The sequence below is a fragment of the Aythya ferina genome (assembly GCF_964211825.1).
Source record: "Aythya ferina genome assembly, chromosome: 19".
NCBI lineage: Eukaryota > Metazoa > Chordata > Aves > Anseriformes > Anatidae > Aythya > Aythya ferina.
In genome coordinates this window covers 9,976,151-9,995,215 of record NC_140309.1, presented here as the reverse complement: position 1 = coordinate 9,995,215, position 19,065 = coordinate 9,976,151, and the positions used below count along the sequence as shown (strand labels likewise).

Sequence of the window (19,065 nt, the reverse complement as noted above, 5' to 3'; positions counted from 1 at the left end):
TTAAGTTCCTTTTCTTCCCTATTGTTTTTTAAACTGCCAAGCTAGCAAGCGCATTCCCCCCTGTCAGATCATTCAGGCTGGATGTTAAATTCATAGTCTATTCTCACCATGGAAGATTCTCATCTGTTTCTCAAAATTACCATTGTTTTTGAGAAACAGCAGCAACAAGCTTTCTAAACAAAACACACGCACGCAAAAACGTCAAGCCATTTGGCTTTGCCTTGTAGGCATAGAGCAGCTCAGCAGAAGTAGAAGGGGAAGCTATTCTTTAAAATCTAACACACCCAATTTCATGCCTTTCAAAAAAGGCTGGATGAAGGGAGACCTTTATACTGAAAGAAGGCTTCTGTCACTTGATGTCAAGCATTTGCGGTAGTCTCCATGGCATGAGACACTTGTCACATCCCCCATTTTCCTAAGCATTAGGCTTAAACTTGGGGAATGGGAGAGGCTGATGTAGGTAGTAACAACTGGTATTAAGCGATTTAAAAGCAGACTTCGTAACAGTTCATGAAGTTGCAATTACAGGACAAACAGCGATAAACTATGCTTAAAATTGGGATTTACTCAAGGTCATAGGAAAAGGCAGGCCTGTCTCCCACAGACATCTAGCAAAAACACGATTTAAGCCAAAAGCAGAAAGGAAGTCATATTAGCAAGTGGAAAAAACAGAGCTGTCAGTTTTACGAGTGCAATACAATTTAATCAGATTGTCAAAGCCTCATGTTAAGAGAATTTTATAGAAACCAAACCACAAGTGTAGTTTTAAAAGAATTTTTTTCTGGCTATTCATCCACAAAACAACATATTTCGATCCAAATTCATTTGCCAAGAAAATAAAATCAAAAGTACTGGTAAATAACACCATCATTTTCCTTAACTCATTACACAATGCCATTCATTTACTAAGGGCAGTCAATGCAGCTAGCTATATTTTGGCCTGTCCTGACAAAATGCTCTCTAGCAAAAAATTTTCTTTTTCTGCCCAAGAATCTTAATCTTACTGCGCGTTCTGGAAAGCAGCTCTGGCTGCTCTCAGAACTTTACATGCGTATAATTTGCTGGGAGAGTTTCAGTAAACAGAGATAGCATTTCAGCTCTCGAGCCATGTGTTTGACTTTTTTTTTTTTTTGCAGCCAGGGATTACTTTGCAAAGCAAAGACTGACAGTCAGGTAAAGACTAAAGCAGTTTTTTTTTTTTTTTGCCACTGAATCTTTAAAGAAAAAGAAGCATTTACTACTTAGAATAACAGAAAAAAAAAACCCACTTTGGAACTTTTTAGCAGAGGGAGGCTCTCGTAAAATACAGGGATTCCTGTTTGTATTACTAACTCGGCATTTCCAAAAGCTTCACCCATGATTTGAGGGAGCATGGGGGTAGCAGGAAGTATTTGTTTGTATCAAGGAAGTACCCCAGCAGAACAGTTAAAAGACAACCGTGAGTAGTAAATAGCTTCTGCTGTTTGTGTAACAACAGGCTCATGACCCGTTTCTACCTAGTGCTTTTGATTGACAAAATACCAGGATAAGGAGGAATAATACAGCAAAGAAAATTAGTGGCAAGAAGCTTGAAAAACAAACAAACAAAAAAAAAACCAACAACAACAACAACAAAAAAATACATTAGATTTCATTTAAGTCATTATGAGTAGCTTCTGGAGAAGATGCAAACTCCTTACCTGAATGAAAAATTATCACCTGTAACATCTGACTCAGGTACAGCATCAGTTGCAAACTATGCTGTAACACAAGCAGTATTTAATCTATCAAGAAAGTAAGTCACAAGAGTAACAAAAAGGGATTCAGAGCAGTTTGGCTGCATTTTCACACCAGTAAAAATATGCTCCCTTAGGCTGATGAATGGGTCATGCACTGGCCCCTGAGGCTGTTACTGGCAAGGCAGACAAGTATCATCCTGGGGGGATAAACTGACTGAAAATCATCTGGCCCAGGGAGGTTTTAAATGCAGCCATTCCACAATCGTAGTTGTTATAGCACCCACTCTGTCACTGATCTGTTAGCCTACTTTTTCCCTACCTTTATTGTGCTGTTTTAGAAACTCTAAATAGAAATAGTATTTGCAGCAAATACTTTGACTGCACCACTGAATGTGCTTCAACAAGCTCCGTTCTCATCCTCCTGCTGCCAGAGGTATCTCTACCTGGTGGAGAATCTTCTTCCACCCTGGGAAGTCCCTTGTGAACTTGCACCAACGGATTTTTGGCCCATTCCCATTTAATTGGAATGGTTATTTACTCCATCTAGTTGTTCTGTGTTTTATTAATTCTGTTGTTTTGCAGTGTTCTTACTTGTGCAGTCTCTGCATGTTCCAGCATCTCCTCAAATTCCTGGTACTCTTCATCATCAGGTTCAGCACCAGAGAGTCGGGCCGCCCTCGCCATAAAATATGGAGGTAGCTCTCCGATTGCTGTGCCAGCACCCTGGGAAAAGAATAATCCCGATTTATTTTTTTGTTTGCTCTTAAATAGGAAACATGTGATACACACAGGCCCTTAGACATTTCAAAAGATTAGAAGCCAGAGATATCTGCTGTGTTATTCCAGAAGAATTGCGGAGACCAGCTGCCTTGAGATGGTTGTTTTTATCCACCAAGACAGATTCCTCCTGATTTCACATACAAAGGCATTGCTTTGAGACCCCACTCTCCTCCTTCCCTAGCTTAGGGAAATTCAGCTTCTCCCAAAGCAGACTACCACGCGGCAGGCCAGCGGTTCCCAAGCTGTGGCCTGCAAGGTCAAACTACGAGCTCTGTGCATCCCTGGGGCCCCGTGAAGTGGCGTGCTGCCCAGCGGCAGCGCAGCTCTGCAGCCTGGGCCGTGCAGCGGGGAGGCTGCAGCCCCGTCACCGTGCTGCAGCCAGAGCCAGGCAGGCCACAGCCTGCTGCCTGCCCCGGTCCCTGACTCAGCACAGCGCTGCCATCTCACCCCGCCGCATGATGCCAGACACATTTGCCGGCATGTGACAGCCCTTGCTCCTGCAACGGCCCTTGGAATAATCTGGGAGCTCCTCCCCTGTGCCGTCATGCAGTTTACTTACAGTTTACAAAGTCATGAGACTTTGGGCGAATGTTTATTAGAAAACAGGCTCGAGTTTTACTGCCGCTACGAGCAAGGAAAATAAGGTTAAGCAAAGCTTGATCTCGAGTTTCCTCTCTCCTTAAGATGGAATAAAGAAAGCCAAGAGAAGCGGAGATGAAAGCATGGCTCCTTTCTCACCACATGAGAATTATATTTGTTTTCTCAGGACATCAAATGACTCATTTCAGTCTTGTGGGTCAATGCATCATTAACCAAAGAAAAAAAGAATAGGAAAGAGACAACTAAGATTGAACATATGGATAAACATAGGCTGATGAAACAGGAACTTGGATTAAAGTCAGAATAGTTTAAATATAGGACAGGTAACAGCACAATAGTTGGGCAGCTCATTGGAAAAGTGCTAAAACTTAGCAGCATGCAGATGGCTTTTCTTTCTTAGGGTCAGTAGTAACAAATGCTTTTCTATTCCTTTGAAGCTATGTAAAAGCTTTTCAATTTCCTTTGTTCTCGCTCTAGATGCAGCTGCATGCAAGGGAGAATTCCAGCTGCTGTGGATATTCCAAGTCAACAGGTTGTGGTTTTAAATACCGCTGTTCTCTGCAGTTACCCAAACTGTTAAAGTCGCAGTTTGAGCATATAAAGTACACAGCCTCACATGTTTACGCCTTGTTTTCCACTGAAGAAAAAAATCTAAACGAGCGCAACAAGCTGAACTTCATTAATCTGCCGGTTTCTGGCACGAGGGAAGATAAGCCTGCAAACAGTAGCAACAGCGTTTCAGAAAAATTAACTTGAGGTTATGTTCTCAGGGTGATGCAAGAACAAAAAGTCACATTGCTTCTCCAGGCTCTGCCAATTTGCCTTGGCTTCATTTTGTTAACCGAGGAAGAGGTTCGCATGCGTGTACTGGACATGAACTTTCTTTAAATTGGTTAAGTCACATGCTCATTACAAAACATTTCAGAAGTGCAACAAAATCATATGATTTCATGTCTGCCTGAGACAGGTTCCTTAAGTGCATTAAAAAAAAAAAAAAAAAAAAGCAAGCAATTAAGGGATACAAACCAGTAACTATTTCACTTCTTTTTGTAACATTACTTCTCTATTTTCACAATTTAACATTGAATGCAGTTTTACTAACATACCAAAAAGGTAAACGGTCATCAAAATTCTTTTATACAAGTATATTCAGAAAAGGAAACCGGGAAATTACTCCACTAGAAAGAGTCTTTTAAACAGATTTTTATCCTGGCCAGGACACAGACTGCCTGTTCTGCTAATCCTGAGCAATTAAACAATTTTATTCTTCCCCCTCATTTCTTGTAAAAAAAAAGAAAAAGAAAGAAAAAAAGCTGCAACACATTAAAAATGTAGGGCACTATTGAATTCCTTGTCCCTGTGGGATGGAAGGCTGTGAAAACTGGCATACACCTAGCAGATTGTTTTTGAGAGTCCTTCTGCAGGCCAGGACTTGTGGAGCCAATTTTTATAGCGATTTAAAAAAGCATCATTTTCATTTCACCTAATAATTCCTTAGATACGGTGATATTTAATCCCAGTAACACTTATTATCAGCAGAAATGGCTATCACTGACATGCAGGGGACTAGTAATGATTTTAATCTCTGGAAAAAGCTGTACCTGGTTTAAGTTGGCTGAAACAGCTGCTGATGTTTTTGTGATCTGAATCAAATCCCTTGTGCAGATAAATCCCTGCACTCAGGCCTTGCAGGATATCTAGCCTGGACAGCTTTATAGTCAGAGGCCTGCAGAGTCCCCAGTGGGACCGTCCTGCTTTCAACATTTTACATGAAAACTTGTATTCCTACCACCCTCCTGTCTCCCTCCAAACAATCAAGCAGATTGGCCAGGTTTTACTTTGGAGCCTTTCAACATCATTTCACTTTACAAGTCTAAAAGAAACAGGCTCTTGGTGCAAGCACATCTGTACACATGCAGTAATTCCTTTTCTTTCCAATTACCCAGCATTTATCAGAAGTTCAGATTTTAGATCCTACTAGAAGCTGCAGTTTTCATTAAAAAAATGTTGCGAGTTCATTCAATCATACCCAGATCTGGAGTTATACTTACTATTCCTGATTTCACATTAAAAGGTGAAAAGCTATTCAATTCAAAAATTTTTAGTAAGGTTCTGAGTTGCAAAAAAAAATTAGCTTGCTTTGTTTTCTGGAAGTCACTGTTACTTTCCAGTTAAGTAGAATTTGTTTTTAAAAGAGACAGAATTGAGAGTAATTTTCTTCAACAGCTTCCATAAAATGTGAACTGGAATTAGGACAAAAGAAACATATTGGAAGAAGCAGCAGCAGTTGCCAACTTGATTTGGCTTACAGGAAATTAGCAAGCAATGTTTATGTACTCATGAAACATTCCAAGAAAGCATAACATTACACTAGACACCACTGGTAGACAGAGGATGCTCCCAAGGGAAAATCTCATGGAGACAGAGTTCAGTGGAAAGGTAGCTGACAGTGAATTTGAAGGCGAGAAGAAAGAAAGGCGGGGAAGAGGGGGATACAAAACGTTCTGGCATGGTCCTATTTCCTTGTCCTTTCCGTAGCCTGAATCAAGAAATGCTGCTCACATGAGACTGAAGATACCATTTGTTCTCCAGCCTGGCTGCTCAGAAGGACACAAGATTTCAGTGTTTGCAGCTCTATTCACCCATTTCTAAACTAGTTAATTCTCCTCATAGTTCAGTTATTTTAAATGCTGGAGATTAAGCAATGCATGTTTACCCCAAGTTACATTTTTATTTTGCAACCCTAGAAACGTAATTGTAAATGCCATTTTTATTACTCTAGTCTTCATTAAACAAACTTAAGCAGAGGGGAACCAGCAGCAAAATAAAAAAGGAAAAAAACCTTGTATTTATGGTCTTATAAGTACCTGTACTTCCAGCCACTTATCAAGCATTCAGGCAAATCTGTCGTCTCATTCGAGAGACTGAAATTTAAAACATACTTTGCTTCTTGAGAGGGCTGTAAGTCCACTTTCCCCGTTATTTTGACATTGGTACTGTTGTATGCTACTTTAGTCTATAATGTGTACAACCTAAATGTAACTTTTTTAGGTAGCAAAACTGCTGATAATTTTAAAAGTTGTTAATGACTGAAGTTGCCTTAAGATATCTTTTTGTATCATTGGAAGGTATCTGGGAATACCAGGGCAGACATCAGATACTGTGTATTTTCAGAGTTTCCTCTCTGTACATGTGAACTGGAAAACCAAATATTTAATAATTAAATCAGTCAGAACAGGAAGCCAGTAGTAAAATAGAGTTAATTTGGCTTGCAGTTCACAGCAGATACATCTGTATAAACTACAATTCCAAATCACCTAGCCATAATGAAAAAAACAACTGACCAAAATCCTCCAAAAATCAAACTATTAAAAAAAAAAAGCTGCAAAAGGAATGAAAGGAAAACAGAAAGGAAGTTCTGATGACAGCATTTCCTAAGACCTTGATTCAGTTAAAAACTAACCTGCTTTTCCTGTTTGAAGCAAAGAGTTTGCCATGATGGGAACAGGCAGAGAAACAAAAATAATATACAAAATTTTACAACATAGCACTATATTTAATCTATTTTATTGATTCAACCCAAAAAAAGTCTCAGCTATAAGATTAGGGTCTGAGTCCTTCATAGAAGTAACTGCAAATTCACTCAAGTTATAGGCTCAAAATTAGTGAAATTTATTGCTTAACTGCATTCAGTGTATGACCTGACAGCTGTAAGACCACTTCTAATGCAGATACCCTCTCTAAAACTTACCTTTTGCATCAACAGCTTTGAAGCACACAAATATTTTCTGCTATACTGTAGAAAAATAGTCAACACCACAGTTGACAAAAGACAATCCTGTAATAACCTACTACTTTGTTTTAATAGGAGATTAATACTACAGGGGATTAATACCATACAGCTAGCACAGAGAAGGCAGGTCAGAAGGAAAGTAACTATTTATATTGCAGATATGTTATTGTTGGCAGTACACTGCCATCATTATTTTGCTCCATTCAGCCATTTTTGTGTATTGCTGAACACAGAAATTAAGTGCATAAATTAAAATTCCTTAAGTTTTATAAAGCAAAGCTTACCCACATGCAGGCCTCCAGCCTGACTTTTGAGATGATAGCCCAGAGAGAGATGGATCCGTCAGTTGCCTCCTCATCGGGGCAGATAATTTGATCCGGGTAAGGAGGCTCAGGAAAATTAACTGAGTTACATTCATATGCAGCAAGAGTAACCGATGCTATGTGTGGACCCTGAAAAAAAAACAAAGGTAATTTCAAATGCAATTTCTGTGTGTTTATTTTAATTTTTATTACTACTAACTTGTCCCTGACATAAAGAAACAAGGCTAAAACTTACTGTTTCTCACTTTAGCCGTTAATGATATTATATGCATAAACTAGTTTTTCTAGACCACCTGAAGTGTAATTTTAGTTATTAATACTCTTTTTAAAAATTCCCTCTTTTCAACAGTTAACATTAAGAAGTCTTTCAGTTCTTGCCATGCAATTGTGCACTAGTGTAACGTTGCTAAGACAAAATAAGAATTCTTACTTCTTAAAACTGGAAAATTTTCAAAACTTCAAAATGGTCTCTTCAAGGTATTTATGGCCTGCAACTTTATTAGAGCAGGTGTTTTGCCTACTGTTGGTTTTAGAGGATGATTTAAATTCCATGTTAATTTTTTTTTTTTTTTTTGGAACACCTGGACCTTATCACATCTTTGGCCTGAGCAATAGATGTTGTAGCTAAAAGAAATCACTTAGCAAACACTTAGCAAAAGGTTGGGGACAGAGTGTTGGGGGGAGGAGGGGGGAAGAAAGATAAAAGAAGCTCTTTGCATAAAATCAGAGATATAAATCTAAAGTTTTCTTTACATGCTGAATGTATTACACAAACTAACTTCTGCTATTAACTGATGGCTTTTGACATCGTTTTAGGGACAAAAAACGTCAAAAATTTTCTTCTACATTTCTTCCTTTAAATGAGTCGTGTGCATTTGATTAGATCAATAAGGAAGCCTGATAACTCTCCCCCACGCTAGATTTATTACAGAATAACGAAGGAAAGAGAAAGTATGATTGACCTAAACACTGCCTAAAATCCTGCAAACGGCTCCCAAAGCTCACTTTGAAATGCAGGAGCAAGAGAGATTCAGAGGATCCTGCAGGCTTCATTTGCACATTAAAGGGTGAAATTCTACAGCGCCATGCCTCACACAAAAAGTGAAGCAGCTTCATTGCCTTCCCTAGACTTACTTGGAAGAAGGTTTCTGTTGCCTTCATTCATGCCAACATTTCAGGTCTCACTGTACAGACCAGAGCACAAGACTTCGATAATTACATTAACGCTACAGTTTATTTAAGGGCAGCGAAGAATGGTGAAAAAAAATACCAGTTATCTATTTCTGTATGACAGCTCTGACTACTGTTGTCACATGTACACAATTCAAAATAAAACCAGTCATCTGGCATGCAATTAGTAAAAGACATGCTGCTCTAATACCAAGCACATTCTTTTATTTATTCCTTGTTGCTGTACAGGATACTAATTCAAGAAGTGCTTTTAGGCCTACTTTGGGTTCTGGGAATGATCACTATCTATCGAGCTGAAAACTGAGGCACAGTCTATCCCAAGTAAAAATAATCAAAGGTTCATTAAAGTAAAATTGAAAAAGAAAAGCCCCAGAACTTGATACACAAAAAGCGATGTTGATATAGAAGGAGGAATGAACAATGAGAGGTAACACGTGCTACAGCCATTTCGCTAGGCCGCAACGGCAATGGCCTCCTTTTTGGTAACAGCTGCAAGGCACTCCCTGTTCCCCCCCAGTTTCAGATCTAAAAAGATAATGTATCTCTGTCTTACTCATGGAGGACAGAGGCAAACAGAGAATTGAAACTTCCCTGAAATTACAAAGTACGTTTCTAGTGAGCCTGGGAACCTTTCTCCACCACACAAACTCAGGGAATTCCGTTCCATCCCATTCCCCTCCCCGATCTGACAGCTAACTTGGGACAAAAAGGTCTCTCAAGCCTTCTTCCCTAAGTCATGGTTTTCACCTGCATAAATTTGCAATAAAAACCTCTTGAATATGAAATTTGCATGGAGGAAATCCCCATGTACTTGACTTGTAAATGACCATTTCCTACGTTCCCTTGTGAGTAAGGGTAAGCTTGCTGCCAAGGCAGTGAGGTACGACGTGTGAATCAAGAAGTACAATTTTCAGTTCTACAAAATTTGGAAGATCAACCACACTACAGCGTAACTACAGCCAGCTGTGATGGGAGACTGTTAGTTTCAGTTTTATAATAGTAAGATACAAATATAATCAGTACTGTCGCGAGGCCTCCACCCTCTCTGCCAGGTTTCACTGACAGAGTTACGAGCTCTTCTCAAACTGCACACAGGCAGTGCAGGGAAGCCACTGCACTCCCAGGAGACTGCAAAGACAAAATGCCTACTAGGAGACTGCTGCTGCATGACCAGCATGCTTTTGCAGGAGCTCCTTGCCATGAGCAGCTCCTCCCAACAGCGTTGCCAGCCCTGGATGGCTTCAGAGCCTCCAAGTGTCACCTCCTGTTAGGAGAGCTCTCCCAGTCCTCAACGAACATCTGCAAAAGGAAAAACTGTACAAGGAGCAGCCAACGGGAAAAAAAAGGCATTTCACAAAGCTGCTGTAAATGGCCAGCGAGCCACCTGAAGACTACGCCAACTGAACATAATTCTTCCACTGCAATGTAAACAGTTCTATAATGGAAAAAAGTTGGAGTTATGGAACCCACAGAAGCCACATTTTAACTGGAATAAGAAATAAAGCATAAACAGTTCATTGAGAGTGATGAAGTGTGGAGTATTAGAATTCAGAGAGAGCCAAAGGAGAGCAGAACAATCCCGTGTCCTCCTCACAGCGGAGCCCAGCTGTCCTGCTAGTCGAACGGACAGCATCGTGCAGCTTGGCAGGCTGCACGCAACATCTCTGACATCTGCTTTTGTTCTAGCTCTGCTCTGAAAGCTCACATCGAGCATCATGCTTTCACAAAGCTGGTTACCAAGCACCTCACAAAACAATGGCTGGCTAAACAGGACCATGGGTGCAGGGAGGGGGGAAGAGTGGGAGGGTCACTGGGTGTTTCATAAGAGAGGTGCCATTTTGCTTTATATTTAGCAATAGCTATGGTTTAAACTCTGAAAGAAACAGGGACCCAACTTCAAGCAGGATCCAGGTGCCATCTTTGCAAAAATCCCACTCAAAATTCACTCAGAAGTTTTCTTTATACTCCTCCCTGGGCTGGAAGGATTCATTCTCATAAAATTTTTTGACCCTCTTCAAACAATACCTCCCCACCCTCTCTGCTTCCTCCTCCACGTGGAGGTGCAGGCAACGGTCTGTGTGTTACCTCTTTGCAATAACTCAGTTTATTTCAACACTTCAGGGAAACCTTTAAGATATCTCCTCTTGGACTCCAACTCCACCTCTACCATTAAAAATAGCTTTGTGAAACTACTTCAAACCCTCTCATACCAGACAACAAATATAAAACCAGCCGATTTAGTAGACATGCTGCTTGCCAAACCAGGAAGAGTCGCTGAAATTCAAGGCATGTAAGATCCTTGAACACCAACTGTCTTTTCGTCACCCTCTTCCAATGATTTTTTTTTTTTTTTAATTGCAGGAGGCACCACCAAGGGCTAACACAGAAGAAATTGAGAAACATTCTGCTGACTCGGGCGAGAAACATTTGCTTGCCACTACTGACGACCAGAAGGAGCCTGTGGTTAGGCTGGAATGTGATTTGTTAGAAATGGCTGTACAATTTACAAATCAAACGAGACAAGAGTTGGTCATCGAGATCAACTCAACATAAATCTATATTTTAACAATAGTAATTTAGGGGAGTTTGGAAATCCCTATCTACACAACTGTAATGTCTTCGAGAAGGCAACCTCGAACTCTTGAACTCAAAGGCCTTCAGAGAATTTTCAGTTTCGTGATTGAAGTCACCCAAGTTAGAACAGACACTGCTAATCCTTAGAAACAAGTTACTTTAAATGCCATGTTATGACATGTCTAGAAAGCATAATCTTTTATTTATAAATCACACTTGGAAATTCATCACTGCAAGCTGAAGTTAAAATCCTTACAAACTTGTTGATGTGCATTATATTTATAGCACTGAAGTCCTCACCATAAGGAAAAACGACTGAATATCCAATTAGAAGTGAATCACATTTCACATTATTAATCATTCTGTGCATCTAGACTGTGAACAAAACCATAGCTTCAAACTCCTTATCAAATGTTCTTCTCTCACGTGCCCTTCACAGAACAGCCATCCTGCCCAAGTGATATGAGCACAACAACAACGACATCTAATTTTAACCTTTTTTTATTTGGGGAAAGGTAATTTTAGGCTGCTTCTAATTTAGAAATATTTCACAAAGAAAAGTGATACGTCTGCCAGCAAGAAAAACACTACTCTGAACTCATTGCTGAACTTAATGTACTAAAAATCTGTTTTCCTCCATGGATACAGAGCTTTTCATACCAGGCTCAAGACTCAGCCCTTCCACAGGGGGGAAAACATGTCATTCAATATTTGATTAAGATAAATTAGAAAAGCAAAAGCTTGCTTCTCATGGGAAACATCCTGCAAGCGTTGCCCCAGTCTGCGACTCATCTCATACTTATCCACGAAGTCATTACACCTCTCTAGAAAGTAACACCAAGTTACAGCATCTTTTCATCTCCAGGAGCAGTGGACAACTACCCACCAAGAAAACCGCCCTGCAATTACAAAAGACTGGACCTAGAGGCGGCTAGAAAATACATCAATCTAGTCTGTCTGCCTGTGTTACAAGATTAAAGTGATTAAAGTGTCTTGTGATTTTATATATTGCCTGGTACACAGTACAGGATGTCAAAAGGGTCTCAGAACGAAGAAGGATCCCAGAACTAGAGCATCCTCAAGTGACATAACCATCCTCAGGCGGTCAGGGCTAGCTTTAGCACACCGCAACAGTATTTCAGGCAACATATTCATTTTACAGTCATGTGTCCATTCGCAAGTTTCCATTCCCACTTCAGTCGAGCCTTGCCCCGGTGCAGAGCTGATGGAAATTCCAAACGATGAGCCACAAGCTCCAAATACAAGTGAAGAAGAACCACCAGGGGAGCAGGCACGTGGTACCACTGAACGCATAACAGGGCCACGTTGCTGCTTTGAGGAGTAACATGAAAAGCAGATGCTTCATAAGGCTATGGTCATGCTACTTTCTATAGGAGCCATCAAACGGAGTGATGTCAGGAAGAGGCGCAGTTGGAAGAACCCAAGTTCATACTCTGGTGCTGACAGAAGACAAAAATAATCTGTCAGCATTTTCTTCTCGCCCTTCCCTAGCCACCCACTCGTTATTACTGAAGAATAAATCACAGAACCTATTCAAATTGACACTAGGAGCGATGATTGGCTTTAACGGCTCCAATTAGAGATCGCCTTGCACTGTTATCATTTTTTCCAGCCTGGCTCAAGGAAGCAGAGACAAGAAAAGCACAAAGTTCAGGCTGTGGATTAAAACACAACAAAAAAAAAAAACAGCAGCGACTCCAAGAGAGCGAGTGAGAGGAAAGCAGAACATGACCTCCCAGCAGAGTTATCAGGCGGGATCGGTGACAAGGAAATCAAGAGCAAATAATGAAAATAAGGTGTCAGCAGCTGAAAGGTGAAGTCCATCAGCCTTCGAAAGGAAGAGCAGGGCACACAATCACCTCACTAACCCCTTGGTGCAAGTTCAGCTTGCTCGATACAGCTTAAACGTTAATATGACATCAGTGGTGTGCAGACTTCTGAAAAGCCACAGTAAGGTAGCTAATCCTGCACAGATGGAGGAGCTTCATATTAGCTGTTTATTACCACAGTTCCAGCTTTAGATAAACTGTCCAAATCCTGACGTGCACCGCTTCCAGCAGCGCTGGGGGCCATATAAGGAACTTGCAGCCCCACCGCTTCGGGTTCTGACTCACACGGCCGGCAGCTCACGGTGGGGCAGTGCGGGAGGTTATTGCTTCCAGCTGCTCCACCGGCCCCTGCCACCCTCAGAGATGAGCAGGGGACAGGCAGGGGCTGCTCCTGAGTCACCAGGAAAATGCCATTTTTCATCTCAGATGTTTTAAACGTGGGGAAGCCACCAGATTTAAGAAACTCCCACGTTGCTCAACTAATCTGGAGCAGCGTCCTGGTTAACACCTTGGGCTCTTCCAGTTCATCAGTGCATCATTAATGTAAGTGCAGTGCGAGCAGAACAGAGCCCGTGTGAACTGAAAGCAGGAGTTCCCATCAAGGGATGGTGAGCAAAAGTGATTTTTAAGTGGTGTTGATGCAAGTAGTCCAGGATGTTTCAGCTCATTGTAAAAAGCTTGGGGCAGCTGGAGGAAGTTGGTTTAAAGAGATGGAGGAAACAAATGAACGAGTAAGAGTCACATGCGATCCTCACACCAACAGGCTCCGTTTCAGCTTCACAACTAATTCCTGTCTTCTGCACCCACCACGTATTTTGCTTTCAACTGCCTTAACTCAATAGCAGTAATCTGATAACAGATTTTAAACAAAACCATTTCATTTGCAATAGGCTTGCAGGTTGACATGTGAATCGAAGAACAGCATGGACTGGAAATGAACACCTCACTTAGCAAAAATAATTCAACACTGGCAAGGGGAGTGCTGCTGCGCCTGCCCACCTGGCTGGGGCAGCTCAGCTTTTGTTTCTCCCTTTTTCCTTTACATGCAGACCCCATAATTTTATGAATTATTCACAGTTGTTTTGAATGATCCACATGAAAAGAGCAAAATTTCTCCTGAGGTTGACAATCACTAAGAAAACACTCCTGTATTAAAGTAGCAAATAAATGGGGGATGGGAGTGAATGAGAGCAATTTCTGTAGATTTTGAAATTACATCTACATCACAGAACTGAGTAAGCCCTGTTTTGTGAGTTTTCCTTTTTAGAACTGCTTTTACAGTTTTATCATGAGTCTCCTTACGAGCTTAGCTCCTGGAACTGGATAGCTAAAAAAATCAAGTTTAATTTTAAAAAGCTTTCAGTAGTCCTGGCAAGAAAGAAAGGGGGTGTATTTTTTTGTTTGTTTGTATTTAAGAAAAACAATTATCACCAACAACAGGTTGGTTGTTTTTTTTTTTGGAAAAGCTAATGAGCTCATTATTGCACGAGCTGTCTGGATTTTAAATGCTCAGTTTGGGTTAGAAACTCAGTTCGGACACGGCCAAAATGCGAGTCATTTCAGCTACAAACTACCGTGCTTTTGGGAGGCCAGAATGTGACCTCTCACCAAAGCCAAACCCTGGAACCAATTCAGGACAAAAGCAAGACATTGAACCCTCAAGCCCAGATAAACCCAAACTGGCTCTCTAAAGCCAGGCCCGTCAATGAAGGCACTGTCTTTGCAATTCCTTTCTTTTTAAGGGCAGTTTTCTGTTCTTTTTTTGGCCTGAAATCATTGTCGTGCTCTTTCACTCTGCTACAGGACACCCCAGGAGGAATTAAGTGACAAAGCCACACATTGCAGTGCTGAAAAAATCCCAACTCTTTTCCGACCTCCGCGCAGAAAGCATTCCTATTGTACCTCACATTTCCTGTTTGTGCTAGTCCGCAATCCGGCTACCAACGAAAGCCTCCCCAGCAGTTGCTCCACTTGGCTCTACCAGCAAGCAAGCAGAGATTCACGCTTAAAAAACAAAAACACAAACAACTGCAGACAGCCAAAACCCGCTCTGCACTTTTGACCTGTAAGGAATTTGCTTCCATTCATCCCCCGCCACTCTGGATTTTAACAGACCGTATGCAGAAAGGCCGTTTATCGGCCAGTTTTCACACGAGGCGTTTTGATAGGCATTAATTCTAAGCTGATTTTCTGTGCCTCGGTCGCATCTTCTGCGATCCGTTTGGTGAAGCGAAAGCAGATCACACGGAGATGGCAAGGGCAGCGTGGCTCCAGCCGAGCGCTCCACCTAGTGTCGCTGCTGCCAGCTCGTTCACGTCGCTCTGCAGCAGCAGATGGACCTCTCCAAGATGCACAAACAAGAAATTCCTGACAAGTTACCCGCAGTCATCTTCTTCTGGCAGTTGGGTGATTCGTGCCATTTGTATTTTAACGTAGGAACGGCATAAAAGAAAACATAAGGCTAAAAAAAAACAACCATGTGCTGCTAAAACCAGTATCTGGGGTCGTTAATCATAATAGTTTTATTTCCTACAGAACCACATGGTGATTACTATTTTTAAAGTGGTGTTTTTAAAGAATTGTGAAAAACCTTTAATGGACTTTGGGAAAAAAAGCCAGCAGACTTGTTTTGAAAGTGTCAGAATAAAAAGGATTCTTGGAAGAGTGGCCTGCTTCCACATTTCTGTGCTGGAGACCTGCTCTGTGCCAGCCCTTAGCTCACTGCCAATTTGCAGACAGAGGATTGTTTCCCAAAAAGCCATGTCAAATTTTACATTTACTGCTTGCGACATCCAAGGGGACAGAATTAAACTAAGAGCCAATGCAGCAGATAGCGTTAGCTCCTTTATGATCTATATTGGAAGTTCTCGAATCACAGAAACAGCAATAAAAACCTACGAGCAAACTAACAAAATTGACCTTTCCCTCCTAGACCACAATGTTTTCAGCGGGAATGTTCTGACAATGAACATTCTGGTGACCCACAAAATCCAAATCAGATGTGAACGGATATAAAGCAGGGGCATTAATGTGCCCCCAAAGGGAGACTGCTTTGGATTGTAACCTCCGCTTCAAACACAACTGCTCGTTCCAACTCCTGTCTTCTCAGCTAACCCCAAGATCTCTCCTGGAACTTGAATCCACCTCACTCCACATTGTGGCTGGCGTGAGATGCTCCGAAGAATCCAGACAAATGACAGTTTTCAACCCTGGAAAAACAGCCACCCAGGCCAGAGTCATTCCTATCCTGCAGCTATTGCATAACTATTTCTGCGAGCGATTTGCCCAGCTAACAGGCTGCGCTTATGAGCAGCTTGATACGAAATAGCTGTGTGCAATATGCAGAGGGCTATATTTAAGAAAGATGCACCTGTGTCACAGCTGAAGCAGTTCAGGCACTGCGTGAACAGGTGCCTACATGCCATCAATTCCTGCCCGTTGGCCCTTGATGGCAGAGACAATGCTGCAAGCATCAACAAGAGCTCCGCAGCACATGGGTGGGCCTGGGAGCATTGTTCTCTAAGCATGTAATTGCATTCCCAGCAATCTCACTGTACATACACATTTAAAACAAGCAATTAATTACGAACAATTTTAAAATACTTACTGAGTCTACTTTCTACTGCCTGCAAATCCAGGCACTAAAGCAGAAGGGGATTTTTTTTTTTTTTTTTTTTTTTTAACTTTTAATTTCTTTGAATCAACATAATCAAGAGATGTAATTAAAGTGCACAGAACATGTAAAGTAGGTATACGTTACTGTAAAATTCAATAGTGATTTTACCACCTGAACTATATTTTACTTTTAGAGGAAGGTGCTGCACAATTAAAATAGCAAATTATTTAAAACTTCTCCTTCTGAAAGCCAGAGCTCCTAATTGCTTTGTTTCCAAACGGATTAAATACAGAACACTATTCTGAACCAATTTACCTTAAAGTTACACCATCTTAAGTTTGCAATCCCTGTTCCCTTTCACACAACATGCAGCCCTAAAATCAGCAGATATTAAAGACTGTATTACTCCATTGATAGTAAGTTCCGTATACATACTGCTGGCAGAGCTGTATTGACAAGAAAATTAACAGTTCTGCTGCTTAAAATGGCAACACGCTCTCAGGGCAAATAAGCTTGTGTTCTTACACTCCCACTGCCATCTAGTGGCACAAATCCCGTACGTTCCACCAAGTTATGAACTGTTCAATGTTCGGGCACGTTTAGTGCCAAGGAAGTGTATTTTTTCTGAATTTACAGTCCTTGCTAGTCACTAAATCTTGCACAGGAGAAAAAAGTAAAATGCATCCTTGCTTCTCTTACTGCGCTCACTGCCTTTATGCAATTCCCTCAACAGAAAAATGCTCATCTCTATTACATATTTAAAGCAAACAAACAAGTATTTCTCCTGTATTGATACACATTAGAAGTTGATGGTATGACTACATCTTACTCTATAACCACCTTATAATTGAGTGCAGTCTGTTTTTCCCCCCAAAATTGTGAAATCTTACCTCTTACATTCCAAATAAATAACTTCACTACACCTGCAATAAATACCTCTGCTAACAATATTAAACTGATTTGCTTTTTCTAGGTGATACTTCTTACTGGAATCTCTAAAAGGCTGCTCACTTACGTCTACTACAGACACAACGAAAATTATACTGACTATTAAGCCAGAGAAGTAATATTTTGTCTACGTGACTTAAATGTCAGGCCAGGTCATGACCTAAATGTACTGACTAAGTTCACACACCCCACAGGAAAAGTTCAGTGATATGCTATGAAATTTGTTTTTTATTAAAGTAACTTAGAACCAATAAAAAAAAAATAAAATAGAGTAAAAGACAGGTCATTTCATTCCACCTTCTTTCAGAACTGCAGTGCTGTCTTATAAAGACTTTTCTTTATAGGACAAAATTATCTTGGATACAAAGATGATTTGTCCTGGATACAAGATGCCAGCACTTGCTATTCTGCACCAGATCAATGTACAACAAAGAAATAACCCACTTCCAAATGCGGTTTACAAATAGTGGAAAATATTTCTTATTTACTAGATTTCTGTCAACACGTGTAAAAATTAAGAATAGAACTGTACAGAAAGCACGCTAAACTGCTTCAAAGACTGGCTAGATAACACAACATCTTTGGTTTGAAGAAATCAGACTATCAACCAGTGAGAGTCAACTTAAGAAAACAAACAAGCAAAAAAAAAAAAAAAAAAAAAAGACAAATCTATCATTTAAAAGTCTTACTTGCTGATTTAAATCATGATCTACTGATTTTCACAGCAAACTTGGAATTTGCTTTCTCTTCCTTTCTCTGGCCTGATGAGCAGCCAGTGATCCTTCCTGCTAAATTTTCACTCCCACCCGAGGCTGGTGGAGCACCCAGGCTGAGCTGAATTTGGGAGCTTTAGTCCACCTCAGGCACCACTCAGTGCTGAGTTGCCTCTTCAGCGAGGTGGGCACCTTGGTTCATGACTGATGATTTTGATTGATTCTCCATCTGCAGAGCCCATGTGTTTTGGTGTCCCTAAGCTATTATCATCACCTCTGCCAGTCAGGAGGATTCCTACACTGTCAAGTCACCGCTGTCCAAGCACTCTCCAGCATTGCATGCAAAGCATTCAGACTCTGTTCATCGGCTCTACTGAGTTTCTATTTCCAATCGTTTAGGTTGACAGCAATATTTTTGCCTAAAAGGCTGTGTATGCAGAAACTTGTTTCTGTTTAACAATAGTTCTCTTTCTCCCATGCCTTCTACCTCCAGAATCTTTAGGAGAGAAGCTCCACCAACAGATTGACACGACTGCGAACGATGCCTACACAGATGTCACTAGAGCTAACACGCATTGCTTTGCTGTGTGGAAAAACACGAGTTTCTTGTTTCCTGTAGTGCTTTCTGTGTTAATGATTAAAGCAGTTCTGAAAGTAAACATCTGTAATTGTCCCAAATACAAGATGACATTTGTTGCATAAACTGGTTTTAATTATTTTGTGGCCATGAATCCTTTTCTTAAATCCAGGACAGTGGTTTCATAAACAAGGAACTAATCCAATGGCCAAAAGCAAAACACACCCAAACATTTCCCTAACTTTCCTAGCTAAGTCGAGATAAACAACATCATACAAATTTTCAGAACAACAGAGACTATTTTATTATTGTAGCCAAACATTTTTCTTGCTATTATTTTCAAAGCAAAATTAATACAGACTGAACTACAAAACAGTTGCCT

At 40.8% G+C, this 19,065-nt stretch overlaps 1 protein-coding gene across 3 annotated transcripts in view; it reads right to left on the bottom strand.

The window, feature by feature from the left end:
- VMP1 (vacuole membrane protein 1) overlaps positions 1–19,065 on the bottom strand; it is a 64,290-nt gene that overhangs the window by 31,328 nt on the left and 13,897 nt on the right. For all 3 annotated transcript variants that reach the window (XM_084492808.1, XM_084492809.1, XM_084492810.1), the window contains exons 6-7: positions 7,176–7,343; positions 2,310–2,441 (exon numbers count right to left, since the gene is read on the bottom strand). In XM_084492808.1, the coding sequence (XP_084348934.1) occupies positions 2,310–2,441; positions 7,176–7,343 (300 nt within the window). The remainder of the gene's footprint in view (positions 1–2,309; positions 2,442–7,175; positions 7,344–19,065) is intronic.